Source organism: Labeo rohita, chromosome 2 (genome assembly GCF_022985175.1).
Source record: "Labeo rohita strain BAU-BD-2019 chromosome 2, IGBB_LRoh.1.0, whole genome shotgun sequence".
In the NCBI taxonomy this organism is placed as follows: domain Eukaryota; kingdom Metazoa; phylum Chordata; class Actinopteri; order Cypriniformes; family Cyprinidae; genus Labeo; species Labeo rohita.
Genome location: NC_066870.1, coordinates 18864919 through 18887003, shown reverse-complemented (window position 1 = coordinate 18887003; position 22085 = coordinate 18864919). Strand labels below are relative to the sequence as shown.

Sequence of the window (22085 nt, the reverse complement as noted above, 5' to 3'; positions counted from 1 at the left end):
TGATTTGACCCATATACCAATCACAATTTTCCCAAAATAACACTCTTAGCCTGGAAATAAACATGCCACGCAAGGTCAAAAATGATGCACTGGATTACTCCAAAGGGGTTTCACCAAAACAACAGCTATGATAGTAAACTGAATGTAAACATTACACTATAAGACCTTATTTTGATCTAGTGCTACTCCATTTGATATGGTCTCTAGTAGACAAAAAGACACACAAATTCCAAAAGAGGTTGTAATGCCTTCACATTCTACAGGTATTTTAAATCATGTGATTAAACAATGCAACCTCATTTGGGAACAACAGCATGTCTGACATTCCAAAGATTAGAAATAAGAAATGAAAAGGACTTGATCATCTTGTACAAATATTTGTACTCATGCCACACATTTTTGCATGCATTTAACATACTTTACAGTAAGACTGTGTTTTCATGAATCTCCTTAACACTTGAAAATCTGCTCAAGAAGATGCTAAGAAGTGCTTAGACTCAAACAGGCCTATTATTGACCACAATTAACACACTTTACAAGGTTAGACGCATAATGCACTTCACAGGTTTAATATATAGAATAACAATAACGACTTTGTATACAATGAATCGATTTTTGTTTAATTAGCACACAAAACCATCCTCATCATTTAATCGCCAAGAGCAAATACGTTAAGGAAACTATGGCAACGGTTCCTGGTGATCCGGTGAATTTGCAAACTGCTTTGCACACTAATAGTGAGTATAGGATAAACCAGTCGTGCTAATGTTTTTACGCGGCTTTCTAAGTTACTAGGGAAGCCTGCACAAAGCGGACGCGAAAAACAACTCGGAAGTGTTGCAATCCGAGATCGCATAAGTGATGCTGACCGAAAGTAAACTCGGTTGCTGCAAAACAATAAGCGCGAGAATACCACTGAGAATAGTGATCAGGTGCAACTGCATGCTGTCATTAAACTGTTACTCATAGGTGGAGACCAAAGCGCACTTAATTGTTTACTGACACACGCGCCTGACTCTCAAAGTTCCCAACGCACTTCAAAGAAAACACCCTACTGATCCTACACACAAAGTTAAGTGTCTTACCTGGTCATCAGGCTTGAAAGTGAAGCAAAGATATTCTGACGGTCGAAAGGCCTCAGTTAGTCCCATTGCATTTTGCAATTGCAAACGAGGGCCATATACTACAATCCATATATTTACATGCAGATATAACTGCTTGTTTTGACTGAGCGTCGGCTAGGCTATATTTGAACTCCGAAAAAAATAAACGACACAAGCACTGTGTGAGCTTCTTAAAACTTAACTTACAGTAACTACCGCAAACTTTCCGATAAGAAAGCCAATTTTAACCTGCACAAGTAGACAACTGCGTATGTTTTGCCGCGCTGTCCACAAACATGAAGCGGTCAAGAGAAAATAAATAACGCGCTAGCTTTTTCCAGAGAGTCCTTTCTATTTCATGCCAGGCGCTTCGCTCAGTTTCTAGTTATATCCTTAACTAAGCAGTAAATTCCGACGTTATTCCACTTGGGGTGAGTAAAAATACAGTGAAGTAAATTCAAGAGACAACCACTTCCATAACAGTTGCCTCTCCCCACGGACCAAACTTACGTTTTCATTTGATGGAGACAGACGTCAACGTCGGCCATTGAGATACAAGATACTTCTTAAAAGGTACTGTTTTGAACCAATCACCGGTGAGGCTGGACGCAATGTGGGCGGGTATTTTGATTGATTGACTTGTCTTTGAGCGAATCAAAATGTTTCCCCAAGGTACTGCCGTCCAATGACAGGCTTGCTTGTATGGCATACCGAAATACATAAACAAAAGTGGATTCACGATAATAAATAGTTATTAGGCCGTCTTCTAAACATTTTTGAAGGGTTTAAAATACATTAAATGCAATTTATCGGATTGAAAACAACTGGGAAAACAATAAAGAGTTGAGAAAAAATGCACTGGCAACATTTACAACATTTATTTCGATAAAAATTGGCTAAGCAAAACATAAGACCAACCAACTGTGTGTAAATGTTATGAACATAGGATTAATGTAAAGATGCCCACTTATTTTAGCACAGCTGCGCATTCTAATAAAACACGAAGCAGCTGTATTTCAAATGGATTATTATGGCGCCATCTTTTGGGAGAAAAAGCAAAATTTAAAATCTATACGTAAATACTAAAATGAAAAGGTATAAAAAGGTATAAAAAGTAAAAAGTATCATACTAATAGAACTGCCAACTGTGTAATAATAATAATAATAATAATAATAAGTGTTCAAACATTTAAATTAATCATTCGTGACCCTGGACCACAAAACCAGTCATGAGTTTTTTTTGTTTTTTTTTAATTAAGATTTATACATTAATAAATAAATAAGCTTTCCATTGATGTATGGTTTAGGACATATTAGGATAGGACAATATTTGGCCAAGATACAACTATTTGAAAATCTGGAATCTGGGGTGCAAAAAATAGAAATATTGAGAAAGTCGCCTTTAAAGTTGTCCAAATGAAGTTCTTAGCAATGCACATTACTAATCAAAAATTAAGTTTTGATATATTTGCGGTAGGAAATTTACAAAATATCTTCCAGGAACATGATCTTAAAATCTAATGATTTTTGGCATAAAAAATTTTATGGTTTTGTGGTCCAAGGTCACATTCATACAATGCACTATTGTGTACATGTCTTTAAAAAATACCTACTTGCAGTTACTGTAATTAGTTTCTTACAATTACACGGTTTTAATAAACCATTAAACTTAACCATACCACGAAACCTGTCTCTAACCTTACTTGAATTTCACCGCAATAGCAGCAAAAGTGTTTTGCAACATAATATTGCAAATAGCAAGAATAGCAGCAAAAAAAATTGCAATATAACATGAACACAATAAGTACACTGTACTAAACAATTATTTGTTTATTTTGACATCAGTAGCTATATAGTAGTTAAAAACACCTAAACTGAAGTGATCACAACAACAACAACAATAATAAAAATATAATAAATAGGCAAGTTTGCTATTTAGTTGGTAATCACATTATCACACTACTAACAGTAGACTCACCACAAAACATGTTATTAATTCTGGGCCTTTGAGGCAGCTCTGCTGAAAAAAAAAACAACAACAATAGAAACCATCACAGAATTTGTAATGGTTCGACTAGTTATAATGGGAATTGTACTGGTTTTAATGGAAACTGTATTGGTCTTTACTGGTAATTGGTTAAACAAAAACACTAAACCCTAATGGAACATATCCCAAAACACATTACAGGAAACATTTTTTAATGTTTTAATGGTTAAAAGATGATGGTTTGTAATGTAAGGGTATTTGTAATGGAAACCATTAGAATTTCTGTGATGATTTCTATTGTTTTATTTTTCAGCAGGGAGTGTTTGCTTGTGTTTGGTGCACGCTGGAAAATACAAGACTGAAATCTAATTTAAACTAATTAAAGTTAGGCAATGAAACATTCACCACTTGCCCAGAATCAATTTGTGGCCTAATTCTGTCCGTTCCTACGCCTCGGGGCAAACGAGGTTAATCTAGTCAGTCGGTCAAGAGCTTACTACCAGTCTGATGATTATGTCACTAACCTAACACCGACTCTGCTGCCTGTAACATTTCGAGGCTATAGCACGGTTAAAGATAGCAAAAATGAGAAGCTTAATACTTACAGGTATAAACGCCTAGTAATTATATAGTTTTGCATAAATTGTAAAATCTCTTTAACACGACTGATTGACATCTTTTTAACAGCGTTGCTGTCGGTCATTGCTGTGGTGTCAGGATACGTTGAGGAACTCGATGACAAGTAAGTGTTTCACATTGTAAAGATACTAATAGTGCTTTAGTACTGAAGGTGTTGTCAGTGCATCGTCGTTATTTTTGTTGCATAGCAACGTAAAGAGATCTTCTACTGGAAGAAATGGCACTTAATGAGTCTGCTTAATAAAATGTGGGTTTTAATATCCTTTATCACACTATATTTATTATGTGGGAACCATTTTATAAAAGTAGTAAGGCACAAGGCTTGCTGCTTTGTAAACAGTCACAGCCAAAAGGTTTGCCTGCTTCAAGTCTAATTTGTCAAGGCCTGTGGATTGTCATATGACATATTATACAGGTTAGATAGATAGATATCAATGTGTGACTGTATTAAACATTTCTATTTTACAGGTTTAAGGAATACCTGCAGAATGAACTCTGGCTGGTGGAGGTGAGAGTGCATATAGTGCAGACTAATTTATGTTGTATCATATGTTTACTTTGTAACTTTGCGTCATGCCTGCTGCGTGATATGATGTTTTATATTGCAGTTTTATGCTCCATGGTGTGCGTACTGTCACACATTTGAGCCAATATGGCATGAAGTCGGCGCAGAGCTGAAGAGTATGGGCTCTCCTGTTAATGTTGGCAAGATTGATACCACAGTACACACAAGTGGGTTCATTTCACATGTTCACATAAAAGTGTCGGTGGAAAGCTTTAATTACACTTGCATATTTAAAATTATATTTAAGATTAGCAAGACTGCATTTGTGCCATACCCCCCTCTAGGATACTTAGATGAAAGTTATATCCCCCTGCTGTAGCTTGGTTTTGAGATGACAGTAATGGTAATGCCACACCATTGCTTAGCAACCAATTAGTATGCTACTTAAATGGCAGGATAGGCTTACCTGCTGTTTAATGGGATTAGTTAAGCAGGCCTCGTGCGTTCATGAGACTCAGTTCGTTGAACTGTATATGTAGTTTGTGTTGAGTCTGTATCTTGTTAACCAGATGGCCATATGGCACAAGATGCATTTCAGCAATTAGAAATCCCTTTAGTTTCTTGGAATTAGGTTTTTCAGTGTCTCCCTTTTGCTGCTATTGTCTTCCGACTTCATAATCTTCTTATTATTAAGTTTACACATAAGCTTTCTGGGTAAATGAAACATAGCCCATGTCTTATGTTTTACCCCCTACCATGAGTACATTCTGTTATTAATTAGATTAGAGTAGACTAGACAGTTTAAAAAATCAAAGCAAATGAACAATAATTAACTGTGATTTACTAATGGTATAGCAAACAAAGCACTTCAACTATTAACATGAATAATACAACTTTGTTTACTGGTTAATAAATACATGAAACAGGCATAATGCTTAATCTCTCTGTCTTTAGGTATTGGTTCAGAGTTTAATATTCGTGGTTATCCAACCATAAAACTGTGAGTTAATGCCTTATTATCACATACATACATACATATACAGTACTGTGCAAAAGTCTTAGGACAGTAGTATTTTTATCAGCTAAAAAATGGTTTAAAGCCAGTTAAAGTCGGTCTTTTGCTGTAGTGTGTCAGTAGGAAATATCAGTTTACATTTCTAAACATTCATTTTGCCATTAATTATAATAATCCAGTGAGATTTTTGTATGGAGCACAGGCTGTTGTCAGACTCCTTGTGCAAACAGAGATCTGATCTCTCCTTCATTCAATCCAGTCTGTCTTAAGAAACAGAAAAAACGGAGACCGACTAAATCCAGAAGAACCGTGGCAACATCTCCAAGATGCTTTAAGAGACCTACACCTACAAAGCTACAGTACTGTTAAAAATTTTAGACAGTTAGGCACATAAAATGAGGATGCTGTCAAAAACAATGTCATAAATAGATTTTCTTTATCAATGAACTTCTATTAACTAAAATAAATCAGCATTTGATGTGACCATCCTTTGCATTTAAAGTAGCTTTTGCCCTAGGTGCACTTGTGCAAAATTTTTCAGGTCGCTTTGCAGGTAGGTTATTTGAACCATCTTGGAGATGTTAAAACAATTCATCTGGATTTAGTCTGTTTCAGTTATTCTGTTTCTTCATGTCATTCCAGAGACAGACTGGATGATGGTGAGGTCAGATCTCTGTGTGGAGCACCGGCTGTTGTCAGACTGCCTGTGCAAACAAAAATCTCACTAGATTATTACAATTAATGGCAAACAGAATGTTTGGAAATGTAAACTGATGTTTCCTACTGACACACTACAGTAAAAGATAGAAATAACTTACTTTAAACCATTTTTTTAGCTGGTGAAAATACTAGTGGCCTAAGACTTTTGCACAGTACTGTATATATATATATATATTTATATATATATTGGTCATTCTACAGAATTGGTTCAAAGTTGGAAATGTATTGAAAAATGTCTTTTTCCACAAATTTTGTATGTATGCAAATCGTATGACTTCCAAGGTACACATTTCTAGTAATTGTGCAGTTAATTTTCATATTGTATTTTCTGAAAATTTGGGAATATTTGTCCTCTTCCTAAATTTGTCACTACTGAAACACAGTAATATATAATTTGATAAGAAGGGTTACTTTGACCTATTGAGATTTTGCTTGCATCTTCCTTGCAAATATATATTTCTATTTTATTAAAAAGTTTTCAGAGGTATATCAATAACAATTACAATTTGAACAATAGTTCAAGTGAGATTTACGAGATTTTTTGTATTTTAAATCCAAATTTTCTTTGTAAATGGCAAAAAGTTGATCATACTGATTTCAAACTTGGTGATTCATTAGTTTGAATATACACTGAACTAAACACTATCATAACATCTTAGTTGTTAATTCAGTATAATTTATTTTTGACAAAACACACCATGTTTCGCTCGTAACTGCACATTTTTGGTAGTGACAGTAATGTTTTGCCAGTGACCACATCACATTACAGAATTTTAACCCACATACTGAAACCCTACTAAAATACAAAAATTTTGCATAACTCTACTAACATTTGGTTTATTTCTTCCAAATAAAGAATTATGTTACATTTTGTCACTACTGAAAAAAGTGGTGATGACATGTTTTGGTCTTGACTGTTACAGTAGTGACAATTTTGTGTGATAACACCCGAAAAAACAAAGATGTCATTACCGAAACTCCACCAAATGTGACAATTTTAGATACTTTTGAACCTAGCTCAAAGATGCTAATAAGCAAATGGTTAGCTAGCACAGTTCTGAACAGTTGTAGACATGTAAAAACTAAATGTTATGAAGGAACTACCCAAAACAGTATTTAATTATAGAAAAATGGTGTTCGCTAGTGACATTCTGTAAGGTTACACACATTTTTTTTTCATACTTTTGAACACATTTACCTCAAAATGACGGGGCCTATCCATTCACCATGTAGCTACATAAATGTAGAGGTGTAGTTAAAATCAGTCTCAGCCAATGGACTAAAACATACATTGTTTTGCTAGTGACATGAAAATGCGGGACAGATTTTTTTCAAGTTTCATAATTTACAAAGAAAATATATTTAAATCAAATTAAAAAAAAAACAGCAATAGAATAAACAGTTGAAGACTTAAATGCTTTTTAAATATGTTTTTTGGTTGTGGGACAGCAGTTTGCACCAATTCTGTAGAATGGCCCATATATAAAATCTCAAAATTATCAATAACCATAAATTGTTCATGCTGTATGATGTATTTGACTCTGTTCTGTTCTTTTAATAAGGTTTAAAGGAAATCTGTCTTTTGACTACAAAGGGCTTAAAACAAAGGATGCTATTATTGAATTCACCAACAGAGTTTCAGGGTAATTCTGGAGTAAATTTCACCATAATTAATTGTCTTTTGTCTCTCGTGTTCTGCATTGATTTTAGTCTCATGTCAATGCTAGTTATAATTCTCCTCATGCTATCCCCTTGTCCTTTTTTTCTTTAATCTAGACCTGTGGTAAGACCACTTTCTAGTGTTCAGTTGTTCCAGCATGTTATAAGTCGTCATGATCTTATCTTCGTTTACATTGGAGGGGAGTCGCTGCTTAAGGTAAACATTAATATCAGTCAATAAATGCATTATGAGGGAATACGAATGAAATGTAACTACTTCTACTGGATAGTATTTTATTGTTTTATATACTTCACTTTTATGTTTTATAAATAAACTGTGAATAGATTTATTGCTAGGTCATGCAGAGTTTATAGAAATGGTTTATATAATGTACAGTTTTTTTTTTTTTTTTTTTTAAACAGAAGCAATACTACAAAGCTGCAACGGAGTATATTGTCTACACATATTTTTTCACTGCATATGAGGAAGTCCTTCCAAAGGTAAGACTCATTTACCTCAGGAAAGTACCGTTGTAAGATAATCAGCTTTTTAGAAAACAAACAATTCAACGATTCAAGTCATTATTGATTTTCTCCACAGGCGGTCACTCTGCAGGATGTTCCTGCTGTTGCTGTGTTCAAAGACGGGACGTACTACCTTTACAACGGTAAGATACTACTTGCAGTGCATCATTTTAGTAAGCGAACATCTGAAACTAATAGGATCTGTAAGCAGCAGCATCTCATAGTCACTCAGCGTCTGAGCTCCAGGCTGTTTCCTCTCATTGCCTCTCGAAGGGTGCCATTCCACTGGGGCACAGAGGGGAGATGGTAGTGAAATGCCAGGGCATCAAGGCAGAGTGTTACTAGGAAAGGGCACCAATAATGGGAATTAGGGAGGCGTGAAGAACGATGCAGCACCCTCAGAACAAACACAAGCCCACGGCAGCCGTTTATCCTCAGGGTGTTGATCTGCTGGACTTCCCCATTGTTGAAGAAGGTCTTCTGAAACCAGAAGTTTAGCAGAAAAGGATCAGCACACTGAACCTGTACCCGAAACACTGCACTGTCAGACGAGTCCTCCATGATATGAATAGTTAGCACATCCATGGATCAAGGTTAAAAGACAAGGTGTAAAAAGTGGCGTCTGCAGGAGATGTTATGCATTAACATCTTCTAGATTACCTGAAAAGAAATACAGGTTTTAATAGAACTTCAAATTGAAAGTCTGGGTTTGAGTACGTAGCGCCATATAACGGCAGCTCAACTTCAAGTTAAAAAAATAAAGTTTGAACATTAAAATATTAGAAATAATTAATTTGACTCTATAAATCATTCTCTCTATTGAGCATATGCATGTTGATACACAGTCTACATAGACCATTTGCAAATAGGTGGTCTATTTTTATCAAGTTTATGAATCACTTACCTGACTATTTACTTTATCAAAAGATTACATTTGTAAACGCATGTATAATAAAAAAAAAAAAAAAAAAAAAAAAAAAAAAAAAAAAAAAAAACAATGGCACAAAAACATTGTAACAAAAATGATTACAGGTCACAGCACACCAATATATCTGATATAGACATTTACAATTTTCCAGCATAATTTGGCCATTAAGGGCACTGGAATTAAGTTTACTTTATTAACATTAAAAGTACTGCTATGTTAGAAGTACGTACCCATGGTTTTATACAGGTTCTTGTATGCATATAAGTGAAAAAACATTTGTGAAGACAATGTAATTACAGCAGGATGTTTCTTACCATTCTGTTCCAAAAGATGAGAATACAGAGACAGTTGCGCTCTCTTCTGTCATGTGGCTTATCCTGAACGTTTCGTCCAGTACACACCCTTTAAGTCAACAGTTTGACTGTGAGCAAGTAACATATTTTGCATAATTTAATGCACAGTCAGAACAGAAACACTTTGTTTTCTTAATAAAATAAAAGATCATTTGTTTCTCAAGATTGTATATTTAAGATTAAACATTTCTGGGTACTTTTACTTTGCATATTATTTGCACAGGCTTGATGACATTTAACAAGTGTAGGGCTACATTTAACACATTAAAACATTAAATGTACATAAATTAATAATAAGCCTAATCTCACTTGTCTTATCATTCCTATAGAATTTCTTGATGGTGATTTGTCTTCTTGGATAAATCGAGAACGTTTTCCCTCTTACTTCCAAATTGACAGTTTCAGTCTGTACCAGATGGGAGAACTAAGTAAGCCTTGTTTTCTACATATACATTGGCATGTCAAAGTTTGAGAACCCTGTGCAAAATCTGTGAAAATGTGAATAATTTTAACAAAAGTAAGAGAGATTGTACAAAATGCATGTTATTTTTTATTTAGTACTGTCCTGGGTAAGATATTTTACATAAAAGAAGGTTATATGTAGTCCACATGACAAAAAAAAACTGGAATTATTAAAATACCCCCCTTAAGAAGTTTGGAAACCCTTGGTTCTTAATACTGTGTGTGGTTACCTGGATGATCTATGATGTTTTTTTTTTGTTTTGTGATGGTCGTTCATGCGTCCCTTGTTTGTTCTGAAACAAGTTCAGTTAAAACAGTTCAGAAACAGTTCAGTTAAACTGAGCACTGCTCTTCAGAAAAATCCTCCAGGTCCTGCAGATTCTTCAGTTTTCCAGCATCTTTTGCATATTTGAACCCTTTTCAGCAGTGAGTGTATGATTTTGAGATCCATCTTTTCACACTGAGGACAAAACAGGGACTTAAACACAGCTATTGAAAAAGGTTGAAACATTCACTGATGCTCCAGAAGGAAACATAATGCATTAAGAGCTGGGGGGGTGAAAACTTTTGAACTAGATTTTTCCATTTAGTACTGCCCTTCGGAAGCAACAGAAGATACCTGCATGTTTCCCAGAAGACAAATTAAGTACAATTTACCCTGATCTTCAAATTCAAATCTTTTCACACTGAGGACAACTGAGGGACTCAAACACAACTATTAAAAAAGGCCCAAACGCTCACTTATTACATTACCCGGAGGGTGAAAACTTTTTGAATTTGAAGATCAGGGTAAATTGTACTTAATTTGTCTTCCGGGAAACATGCAAGTATCTTCTGTTGCTTCCAAAGGGCAGTACTAAATGGAAAAATTTGGACATCTTCATCTTGTTCAAAAGTTTTCACCCCCCAGCTCTTAATGCATTGTGTTTCCTTCTGGAGCATCAGTGAATGTTTCAACCTTTTTCAATAGTTGTGTTTAAGTTCCTGTTTTGTCCTCAGTGTGAAAAGATGGATCTCAAAATCATATAGTCACTGCTGGAAAGGGTTCAAATATGCAAAAGATGCTGAAGAACCCGGTTCAGTTTAACTGTTCAGAACAAACAAGGGACTCATGACAACCATCACAAAACAAACAAAAAACTAACAAAAAAAAAAAAAGTTAACCAGGTAACCACACACAATAATAAGAACCAAGGTTTCCCAAACTTTTGAAGGGGGTTATTTTAATAATTTCAGCATTTTTTTTGTCTTGTGCACTATATGTAAACATTTTTTACATAAAATATCTTACTCAGGACAGTACTAAATAAAAAATAACATGCATTTTGTATGATCTCTCTTATTTTGTTTTTGTATTTTCTTATACATCATTAATTAAAACCATTTTTGTGATTGCTATATTTCTGCCACTTGGTGATAAAACAGATCTGGCATAATGAGTTCCTGCCAAGATCCAGTGTTTATGTGTGAAAATGACGCCTTGCGTTCATGCATAATTTATTGTGGTGCTGTTCATTTCTCACATTTCCCTCAAAGGTAAACTTGTGGCATTGGCAGTTGTAGATGAGAAGAATCCTTCTGAAGAAAGCATTCGGTAAGCAACATCAGAAAATGTGTTGTTGTTTTTCCCATTATTTCCCACTCTAAAACTCAAAATTGATCTCTGTAGTTACAAAACTCTGATGGAAAAGCTGTCAGCTGAATACAGAGATCATTACAAAAGGTACGTACTAAATTAATATGGAGCATGAAGAGGAGTTGCCAGATATTTGGGTTAATCAAATTATTTGTTTTGTTTTATTTTATGTTTTCTAGTAATTACCAGTTTGGTTATATGGATGGAAATGAATATATCAACGGTTTAATTATGGGGTGAGTTGAACTGAACAGATTTTAGGAGGTGCAAAGTTAAGGAACTCTATTTAATGACATAAATTAAAACAGAGTTCTGTATGCATATATTTTTGTACAATAACCGCTAATATGTTTCTTCCCAGGGAAGTTGAGATGCCCTCCATCATTGTGTTAAACATGACCATTGATGGATACTGTCTACCAGAAAGTAAGATTGAGACCATTGAGGATTTACTTCACTTCTTAAACAGTGTTCTGGATGGCAGCGCAAAGGTATGTGGAGGAACATACTTTCCTGCCTTATAATACGTTGTGCCTTTTCTAATAACATTCCCTTTTACTCCAATCAGCTACTCGGGGGAAATGGATTTTTGCAGCACACAAAGAGACTTTTCTATAAAGCAAAGTCTACTGTGGTGGTAAGACTGGCTGACATTATTATTTTGGCAGAAGGATAGATTTACTCTTATTCCTTTTTTTCCCAAATATTGACTAAAAGCTTAATTCATCAAAACCAAAAACACACAGCTGGTCACATCCTCATCAAATATTTACTTGAAGCCAATATTTAGGTCAGTGTTGTCCTAGTAACTAAAATAAATCTTCCTATTCTCAGACGATGTTCCAGGTAGCTCCGTTCTTGTCCTGTTTTTTGTTTGGACTACCACTGGGTATAGTTACACTAATTATCTGGGGTACATGTACTGCTGTACCAGTGGATGATGAGAAACCTGTGGAAGGAGCTACAGCAAGTCCTGTTTTGGATGCACATGGGAAGAAGGCAATAGAATTGCAGCCTGAGAGCACAGGAAAAACCTCTGAAGCAAAGAAAGAGGATTAACATGGACTGTTTAGTGTTTACTTAGGATCATGTTAATTTTTACCATATCATTACATGGAATGCTGTTTTTCCCTTTTTTATAAACTGTCTTTCCAGTGAATAGTATATGTGGTAGGTTTCTTTATCAAATAAAGTTCAAATAACTTAAATTAACCTGTTTTCTTTTATTTTACTTCCATTATGTGAAAGTCTAAATATTTGAAATCAGTTTAATATAACACACATGGCCATACATGTATGATATACTCTAGTTGTGTTAACATTTATGTTCAAAAATGTATTGTACATTTTTGTTTCGGAGCTCCCTGTGTGTTGTTTCATTATTTTTTGGTAAGTATGAAAAAGGACACACTTCTGAATACAATACTGTGACCTGTGTCTGCTTAGAAGTCAAGTGCTCAACTCTGACTTAATTTTGCCTAAACTATATGTGACCCTGGACCACAAAACCAGTATTAAGGGTATATTTGTAGCAATAGCCAACAATACATTGTATGGTTCAAAATGATCGATTTTTCTTTTATGCCGAAAATCATGATATTAAGTAAAGATCATGTTCTATGAAGATATTTTGAATATATTCTGATTAGTAATGTTCATTGCTAAGAACTTAAATTGGATGACTTTAAAGGCAATTTTCTCAATGTTTTGATTTTTTTTTTTGCATTTTAGATTCCATATATTCAATTGGTATCTCAGACAGATATTTTCCTATCCTAACACTACACATCAATTTAAAGTTTATTTATTAAGCTTTCAGAGAATATTAAAAAAAAGACCCTTATGACTGGTTTTGTGGTTCAAGGTTTCATATTACATCTTTGATATAAAACCGTACTTCACATCTAGATAGAAAGTTCATTCAGAGATTATAGATTAGTATAAATCAAACGATCTGAATACCGGAAATGTAGTTTAATGAACCACACAATGTGATATTACGACGCCATCTATCGACCATATTAAAAAATGCTAATGCCGACAGTGATAGTTGTACTAGATAACTTGGAAGATAGGAAAAACGACTTGCCTTAAAACACAGAGACACTTTTGTGACAGAAGAAGAATTTGATGGAGAAAATTTAACCTTAAAGCCTACAAAAGTGACATTGAAATGGCATTATGGATTCTTCAAATCTGCCTTTGCTTCAGATCAAATGAGAAAACATCACCACTTAGACAAACGACAGAACAAGCGGTACGTTTCCTTCACCTCAAAGTGGATTAATGGATTATCTCGCTTTTCGTGTCACAAGATGAGAAAAAGGCGTTAAGGGTGACTTTACATGGTGCTGTGAATAGTTACTGCCGAACGCTGCAACTTTCTGGAAACTGTCTTCCATAAGACCCGCGGGAAGCATAGGATCAAACTTGTAATGACGGATTCTGAAAACGGAAGTTTCTTTGACACATCTCTGCATTTATTATATTTCCGTTATGGCACTTCGTGCAGCTATCGTTTTAAATAGCGAGACTGATATTAACATTTTTTATCTGGTTAAATAATGCAACAGCGCACAAATGCATGCGGAAGAAATTTGTTGCGCGTGGGTTTATCAAGTTTTAGTTTAGACGGATAGCCATTTATGGAAGTTAAAAGCATGTTTTCCCAAGGAAATTTAAACGCTTCCTACTGGCTACAAAAATACCGCCATAGTCATTTGGGATTTTGCCAGAAAGAAAAAACATATCTGCAGCTCTACATGTGAGTACAAGTTGGATTAATAACAAATTTTTTGGGTGCCTTAGAGGAGGAGCTTTTGAAGAGAAAAGCACGACATCTGTTTCTTGGATCATGGTCATGGAGAACATGCAGAGGTCTGCGGTTCTGCTCTGTGTCTTGGCTGTGGGACTTGGTTTCTGTGGAATTTCGTCTGCCTCAGACAGATATGTGTCTTTGAATGAACACCAACCAGACAATATCACCTTGTCAGCGCACCTTCACCCCAAGCTATATTTTGATCAAATACAACTGCATGTGTTGAAACAGAGGGCCGCCACCACGCACAGACACATATTTAAAGCTATTCGAAATGCTGTTTCTGTTATGTTATCCAATGCAGCTGTTTACCAGCCTCCGGTGAGCCATGAGGATTTCGGCAAGAAATGGAATGAGATTTACGGTAACAATTTGCCCCCTCTTGCACTATACTGTCTGCTTCAACCTGAGGATGCTACCGCCTCTCAGTTTTTGATAGAGTACATGGACCGAATGGTGGAGTATCCAGATTGGACGGTGTCCAGTGCGCCAAATGATGAGGTACCGATCGCCCACTCCCTCACTGGGTTTGCCACAGCGTATGATTTCATTTACACCTTTCTCGACACCCGCAGAAGACTGCAATATCTCAAGAAAATACGATCTGTTACCGAAGAGCTTTTCAAGCTTTCCAAGCACAGAGGATGGGGAAAGCAGTTTCTACAGAACCACCAGACAACTAATATACTAGCCATTCTTATTGGTGCACTTGTGGCAGGGGAACATAATGACCCAGAGACCATGATATGGAAGCAGATATCAGTGAACTACATGGAAAAGACCATGTTCCTTCTCAGCCACATTGTCGATGGGTCTCTCGACGAGGGTGTTGCTTATGGTAGCTACACGGCAAAATCCATCACTCAGTATGTTTACTTAGCCTTGCGTCATTTTCAGATAGACAACACACAGAACAACTGGCTCAAAGCTCACTTCATGTTTTACTTCGCTACACTGCTTCCTGGATTTCAAAGAACGGTTGGCATTGCAGACTCCAATTATAACTGGTTCTACGGGCCAGAAAGCCAGCTTGTATTTCTGGATGCATACGTGCTCCGAAATGGCTCGGGAAACTGGCTGTCAGAGCAGATTCGGAAGCATCGTCCTAAGGAAGGACCCATGATGCAATCATCAGCCCAGCGCTGGGCTACTTTACATACTGAGTACATATGGTTTGACTCTGACTTAACCCCACAGCCTCCACCTGAATTTAACAAAGCAACCATGCATGTTTTTTCCAACTGGGGTGTGGTGACATATGGAGCAGGGTTACCTCAAGCTCAAGGTAATACCTTTGTGTCATTTAAATCTGGAAAATTAGGAGGGCGAGCAGTGTATGATATTGTCCATGCACAACCTTACTCTTGGGTTGAAGGCTGGACGAACTTTAACCCCGGACACGAGCACCCTGATCAAAACTCCTTCACTTTTGCACCAAATGGACAGGTGTTTGTCTCTGAGGCCTTGTATGGTCCCAAATACAGCTATCTTAACAATGTGCTGGTATTTGCCCCCTCACCCACAAGCCAGTGTAATCAGCCATGGGAAGGACAGTTGGGGGAATGTTCAAAGTGGCTACGATGGGGAGAAAAGGAAGTCGGGGATACCGCCGGGGAGGTCATCGCAGCTTCATCACACCAGGACATGTTGTTTGTGAGCGGAGAGTCTGTGTCTGCCTATTCGTCCGCCATGAAGCTAAAAAGTGTGTATCGGGCGCTTGTGCTTCTCAACTCTCAAACATTACTCGTGCTGGACCACATTGAGAAACACGAGCGCTCCCCTCTTAGTTCTCTCAGTGCGTTTTTTCACAACCTTGACATTGATTTCAGGTACGTTCCTCACAGATCATTTGCAAAATACAATGGGGCTCTGATGGATGTGTGGGATGCACATTACAAAATGTTTTGGCTGGACGCTCAAGGATCCAGCCCCGTTGCCAGGATACAAGAGGCAGAACAGGCTGCTGAATTCAAAAAGAGATGGACGCAGTACATAAACGTGACCTTTCCCATGGAGAACCCTGTCACTAGAGTGGCTTATTTGATGCATGGCCCCTACATCAAGGTCTCGGACTGTAGATTCGTAGACAACAGCAAAAATGGAGTTAAAATATCAGTGACTCTTAATGGCACAGAGACTGTTGTGTCAGTTGCAACAAACTACTTAGACATTGAGGCCAGACATGGCTACTTGGGTTTTGCAGGTTTTGCTAAAACAGAAGACAGCAGAAGAATAGTTCAGTTCGGCCGGGGAATTCAAACGACGTCAAGTCAAGTCACAAAAGATTTCGCGTTCGACTTTGGATTGGTGGTAAACATCTCTGCGGTATTGACTTTATGTTTTGCTGTAGCTTTCGTAGTGAAAAAAAGAAAGTTTCACATGTCGTTCAATATGCTGATTCATTGCATTCTGGTTTGTGTGCTTTTTTTGTGGGTGACTGAACTTCTGTCTGTTTTTTACGGCTGCGAACAGCTCTTGTGCAATGCTAAATCAAAAGACAGCAGCATAAATGATGGAACAGACTCTAGCGTTCATGATCTCCTCCCCATCGTCACCATCACATCCATGCCAGGCTCGGGCGCGGAGATACTCCAGCACCTTTTCGATAACAGCTCTGACTTTGTGTACCTTCGGATCCCTTCGACCTTCTTGCGGTTTCCCATTTCTCCTTTCGCCTCTCTGGTGGACGCTTGCGAGTGGTCCAAAGCAGATGCGCAGAATGGACGATTTCGAGTCATTCAAGGATGGTTCCATTCCATAGTCCACAATGTAAAACTGCACATGCAAAATATTCAGTTGCACCAGAGCAATGACGAAACAGAAAATAAAGTCAAAGAAAAAGGACAGAGAAAGAGAAGAATGCTGCTGTCAGACAACCAAAGGACTAAAGGTACTCATATGGACATCAGATATATTCAAGAACTCAGGCAGCACCTTGTAAAGTACCCAAACGCCCGGCCGGTGCTGAACATGGGCAGTAGAGGCTGGTTCTTGAAGCTGCCATATCTTCAAGAGGTCATAGGTCGCTCACTTCGCTCAGTTCATGTGGTCAGAGACCCACGTGCATGGATTTATCTAATGCTCTACAGCAGCAAGCCAAGCTTGTACATACGTAAGAATATTAAAAGACACATCAGCAACATTTTTAAGCAGAACGTTGATGGTGTGGATCAGGGCTGTGCTAAAGTGGATTCACAGTTCCTTCCATTGAAGAAGATCCTCTCCCAGCAAGATCCCAACCCTGTACAGCTGCTAGCTCAGCTATGGCTGGCTCACAATTCGGCAGGGCTCAGAGTGAGCGCAACCCTCCCCCCACACACTTACCATATAGTCAAATTTGAAGACATTGTATGCTTCCCTGAAGAGACAGCAAAAATGATACATAACTTTATTGGAATACCAGTTGCACCAGCTGCGCTAAACCAGCTGACATTTGCCACATCTACAAATCTGTATAATCTGATATATGAAGGAGATATATCACCTGCCAAAATCAACATGTGGAAGGAGAATATGGCTGTGGATGAGATTAAACTCATTGAGGACACATGCTGGCCTGTGATGAAGAGGCTCGGATATAAAAGACACACAGTCAGTCATTCTTTTTTGTAAATGTTTTTGCATTTTTCATACTGTGCCTGAAGATTATATTTTTGAGACTATGTCAGTATGATTCCTCCAAATGTTGCCTTTTCTTCAGTCATATGACCAATTGTTTTGTGCTCTGATTCCAGCACATTTTAAAATGTTTTATGTATTATTTAAATCCGAGTCTTGATGTGCTAAAGAACAAAAAGTGATTACTCACTATTGAAGATGGGGAACAGATGCAAAACTTGGATCACAAATACATTCAGTTTGACTAGAAGACGAAATTATGGTATTTCCCACCAGATGGGCGGCTAACAGTATTTTTCAGTGTTGCTTTGTGAAATATGTTGTAATTATGTTATTGTAAGTGAACTGAATGTCATTTTCATAGTCATTTTTTCCACAAAGAGACCTTATTGATTGATCTAGAAGAGTAATGTTTAAAAGTTGTGAGTTTGCCTCATCATCAGTTTTAAGAAAACAAGTTTGATCTATGATGAGGCGATGAGGTTCATGTCTATAAATGTGCTAAAAAGTGGTCACTCTGTGACTGTACAATCAAATCTCTTATTGACTTGAAGGGACAAATGTCTTTTTTTTGGTATGTGAATATATTTTTTCCGTTTTATCTTTGCATCCTTATATAAACTATATATCAAAGACCAATGGCAAATCCATCTTTCTTTTCTGAAAATGCTGTATTTTGCTCATGATTTAATCATAAATGGGACATTTAATAACCCAAACGAGTAAAACCACAAAAGCATCATATTTCTCATGTTAATGGGTAACTTTTTAATGCAGTTTTAAGAGACAACTAATGCAAGATGTTTTGAAAGCCACAATGCAAATGGATTTTCCATGGCACCACATGCATATGGAGTGCAATCATCACTGTGGGATAACTGAAATGGAGGAAAATAACGACAATCTGTCTGATACTTTTAAAACATTTGCAAGGGCTGCTTGTGTGTGTGTGTGATGTTATTTGCAAAGTCACTCTTTTGTGCCCAACGTGCTTTTGGACTGAACTCAGCAAGCAATTCTTTATAGAATAAAGTCTGTATGAAGAATATTAAGTTAAATGCTAAATGCAAGCAGAGCTGGTCTCTACATTAGGCCATATTGCTCATTGTATAGGTTCCCAGCATGTCTACCATATGGTGTGTTTTTTTTTATATTTTTATTATTTGATATGACTGGCATAAAGCAGTTTTTGAAAAATGGAAGTACAGATATGGTGCAAGGCATGAACAGTGCAACATGAACCATTTGTTAAACAAATTTGCGCAATATGGACAGATAACAGCAATATGTCCTAACTAATACAGTTGAAGTCAAAAGTTTACACACACCTTGCAGAACCTGAAAAATGTTAATTATTTTACCAAAATAAGAGGGATCATACAAAATGCATGTTTTTTTTATTTTTTATTTTTTATTTAGTACTGACCTGAGTAAGATATTTCACATAAAATATGTTTACATATAGTCCACAAGAGAAAAAAAAAAAGTTAAATTTATAAAAATGACCCCGTTCAAAAGTTTACATACACTTGATTCTTAATACTGTGTTGTTACCTGAATGATCCACAGCTGTGTTTTTTTGTTTAGTGATAGCTGTTCATGAGTCCCTTGTTTGTCCTGAACAGATAAACTGGCCGCTTTTCTTCAGAAAAATCCTTTAGGTCTCACAATTTTTTGTTTTTCAGCATTTTTGTGTATTTGAACCCTTTATGTATGTTTTTGAGCTCCATCTTTTCACACTGAGGACAACTGAAGGACTCATATGCAACTATTACAGAAGGTTCAAACGCTCACTGATGCTCTAGAAGGAAAAATTATGCATTAAGAGAAGGGGGATGAAGATCAGGGTAAATTAAACAAAAAAAAGAAAAAGATATTTAGGCAGAATAAGAAAATTATATACATCCTCATTCCTTTCAAACGTTCACACCCATGGCTCTTAATGCTTTGTTTTTCCTTCTGGAGCATCAGTGAGCGTTTGAACCTTCTGTAATAGTTGCATATGAGTCTCTCAGTTGTCCTCAGTGTGAAAAGATGGATCTCAGAATCATACAGTCATTGTTGGAAGGGGTTCAAATGTTCAAAAATGCTGAAAAACTGAAGAATTTGTGGGACCTGAAGGATTTTTCGGAAAAACAGCAGGCAGTTTAACTGTTCAGGACAAACAAGGGACTCATGTACAACTATCACTAAACTAAAAAATACAGCTGTGGATCATTCAGGTAAAAACACAGTATTAAGAATCAAGTGTATGTAAACTTTTGAACGGGGGTCATTTTTATAAATTCAACTATTATTTTCTTTGTGGACTAAATGTAAACATCTTTTATGTGAAATATCTTATTCAGGTCAGTACTAAATTAAAAAATAACATGCATTTTGTATGATCCCTCTTATTTTGGTGAAATAATTAACATTTTGCTGATTCTGTACGTAAACTTTTTACTTCAACTGTATGTTTGAATATAAATAAGCAGGAACATAAAAAAAAAAAAAAAATTACAAAACCAGTAACAACAATTTCATGTATTGTATAACTAAGAATGTAAAATATTTTTGGCGTGATAATCCCAGATTGCTGTTTTTTTTCACAGGATAATGTTTATTTTGCATTATATACAAAAAATGTTCCTCTTTTGCAGTACATGAGCTTTTTCCTCTTTTTTTGCTTTTAGCTGAATAACACCATTGCTACATACCTCATTTATTATGCTACGTTTAATTAAATTATTAAATTAGCACACTGGAGTTAAAACAGTGTTAGCCGGTGGCTTCTGGGTATAAAAATGAATTCAGTATGTCAGTAACAGACCTCACAAAAGAGGAGAATGAAAGATTTTGGCTACAATTCAAAACCTAGAATTCCTCATAAAATGTTGCCAGCAGAGGGCAGCAGATAAATAAAGATCCTACAACATGCGTTTGAGCAGGAATTTATTATCAGAAGCTAGTACTTCACTACTGTCAGCAGCAAATCATGTAAGGACTGAAAAGAAAAGCTTGCTCATTGGTGCCAAGTACACATTTTCTCTTTACACTTCAAAATACTTGTCATTTACACTAATAAGGCTGAGATGAGTAAGGCCTTGAGCAGTGTGATGTATTGTGAGTCCTACTGTGGTTTCCTAGGTGCTAACCTAATACTTTGCAAATGTGTTTAATTCAGAAGAGCCAAACAGTGACGGTGTGTTAAGTTACAGCAACAGCACATGCATTCAAATGAACAAATGGTGCCTTGATGCTAGGTAGCTTGCTAGATTTTGCCAGAAAATTGATTTGTTTTCAGATTATTGTATTGAAACCCTAGAACCGTGGCCTTCTAATGCATCTCATGAAAGGGAGTGATAGTTTTCCTGATTAGCAGACAGTTCCCGTGCTTTCTAATGCACCGGTGCCTTCTGCATGAGCCAAAAGCCCAGCTAGTGTTTGATCATTCACACTGGGCATGTACTCGTGGCAGCGACTTTGATGAATTAGGTGGTGTTGTGAAACCAGTGCTATTTATTCTTCTTAATGTCAAGCCCTTGGAAAGAGCATACTGATAGGAACATGTTTTAGCATTATCCATTGCAATGAAGAATGCACATGGTCTCGGAAGGAGAAGATGAACGGACTTCATTCGGCTTATGGCCATGTGGCTTTAGCGGATGTTAAATTTATACTAATAAATGTATCATATGATAAAATCAGTATCTGAGATCAAATCTCACAGTTAAGGCTTCTCCCAAAAGAGGAATCTCTCATGAAGTAGATGAATGCACTGTTAAATACTATGAACTAAATACATGGTAAGTGAGTAATAGCAGCCGTCAGATAACAGGCCGGGGTCTGGGGGCGGAGGGTACACGGGCCTAAAGGAAAACATGAAATGAGTTGCGTGTAAATGCATCCATTTAGGGACAGTTTTCAAAATCTACTTCTAAATCTCCTGCTTTCAAACCATCTGTAGCCTCTCCTCCTTTGAATCAAACTAGATACAATCTAAATGCTAATCAATTTCAGCAACAAGCTCTTTTAGGGCTGACAGATTTTCTGCCGCACTCTCTGGTGTCCAGGGGGACCGGAGTGCTGAGGCTTTGTTGGCGTACTGGAGATCAGTGGACCTTTAACACTTTAT

General features: G+C 36.7%; 3 protein-coding genes across 6 annotated transcripts in view; 2 read left to right on the top strand and 1 right to left on the bottom strand.

Annotated features, from left to right (window-relative positions):
- The window catches only part of tesk2 (testis associated actin remodelling kinase 2), a 30556-nt gene extending 28890 nt beyond the window's left edge, over nt 1-1666 (bottom strand). The window contains exon 1 of one of the 2 annotated variants that reach the window (XM_051128561.1): nt 1614-1666. The gene's annotated coding sequence lies outside the window, so the exon portion shown is untranslated. The other variant, XM_051128553.1, reaches the window with a different exon arrangement.
- Nucleotides 1667-3582: 1916 nt separating this feature from the next.
- tmx3a (thioredoxin related transmembrane protein 3a) lies at nt 3583-12697 on the top strand. The gene is made up of 16 exons (XM_051128624.1): nt 3583-3697; nt 3778-3832; nt 4198-4237; nt 4338-4461; nt 5189-5234; nt 7532-7612; nt 7746-7845; nt 8052-8129; nt 8230-8296; nt 9764-9862; nt 11433-11490; nt 11566-11619; nt 11712-11768; nt 11894-12023; nt 12101-12169; nt 12367-12697. Exons 1-16 carry the CDS (start codon nt 3676-3678, stop codon nt 12589-12591), a joined length of 1305 nt encoding a protein of 434 aa, XP_050984581.1. The 5' UTR covers nt 3583-3675; the 3' UTR covers nt 12592-12697.
- A 1129-nt stretch (nt 12698-13826) lies between these two features.
- dsela (dermatan sulfate epimerase like a) lies at nt 13827-18609 on the top strand. 3 transcript variants are annotated; one of them, XM_051128504.1, is made up of 2 exons: nt 13827-16660; nt 16823-18609. In XM_051128504.1, exons 1-2 carry the CDS (start codon nt 14387-14389, stop codon nt 17960-17962), a joined length of 3414 nt encoding a protein of 1137 aa, XP_050984461.1. In that variant the 5' UTR covers nt 13827-14386; the 3' UTR covers nt 17963-18609. The 3 variants fall into 3 exon arrangements, with proteins under 3 accessions (XP_050984461.1, XP_050984453.1, XP_050984445.1); XM_051128496.1 differs by having other exon boundaries at nt 13827-16675; XM_051128488.1 differs by having other exon boundaries at nt 13827-18609.
- Nucleotides 18610-22085: the final 3476 nt, after the last annotated feature.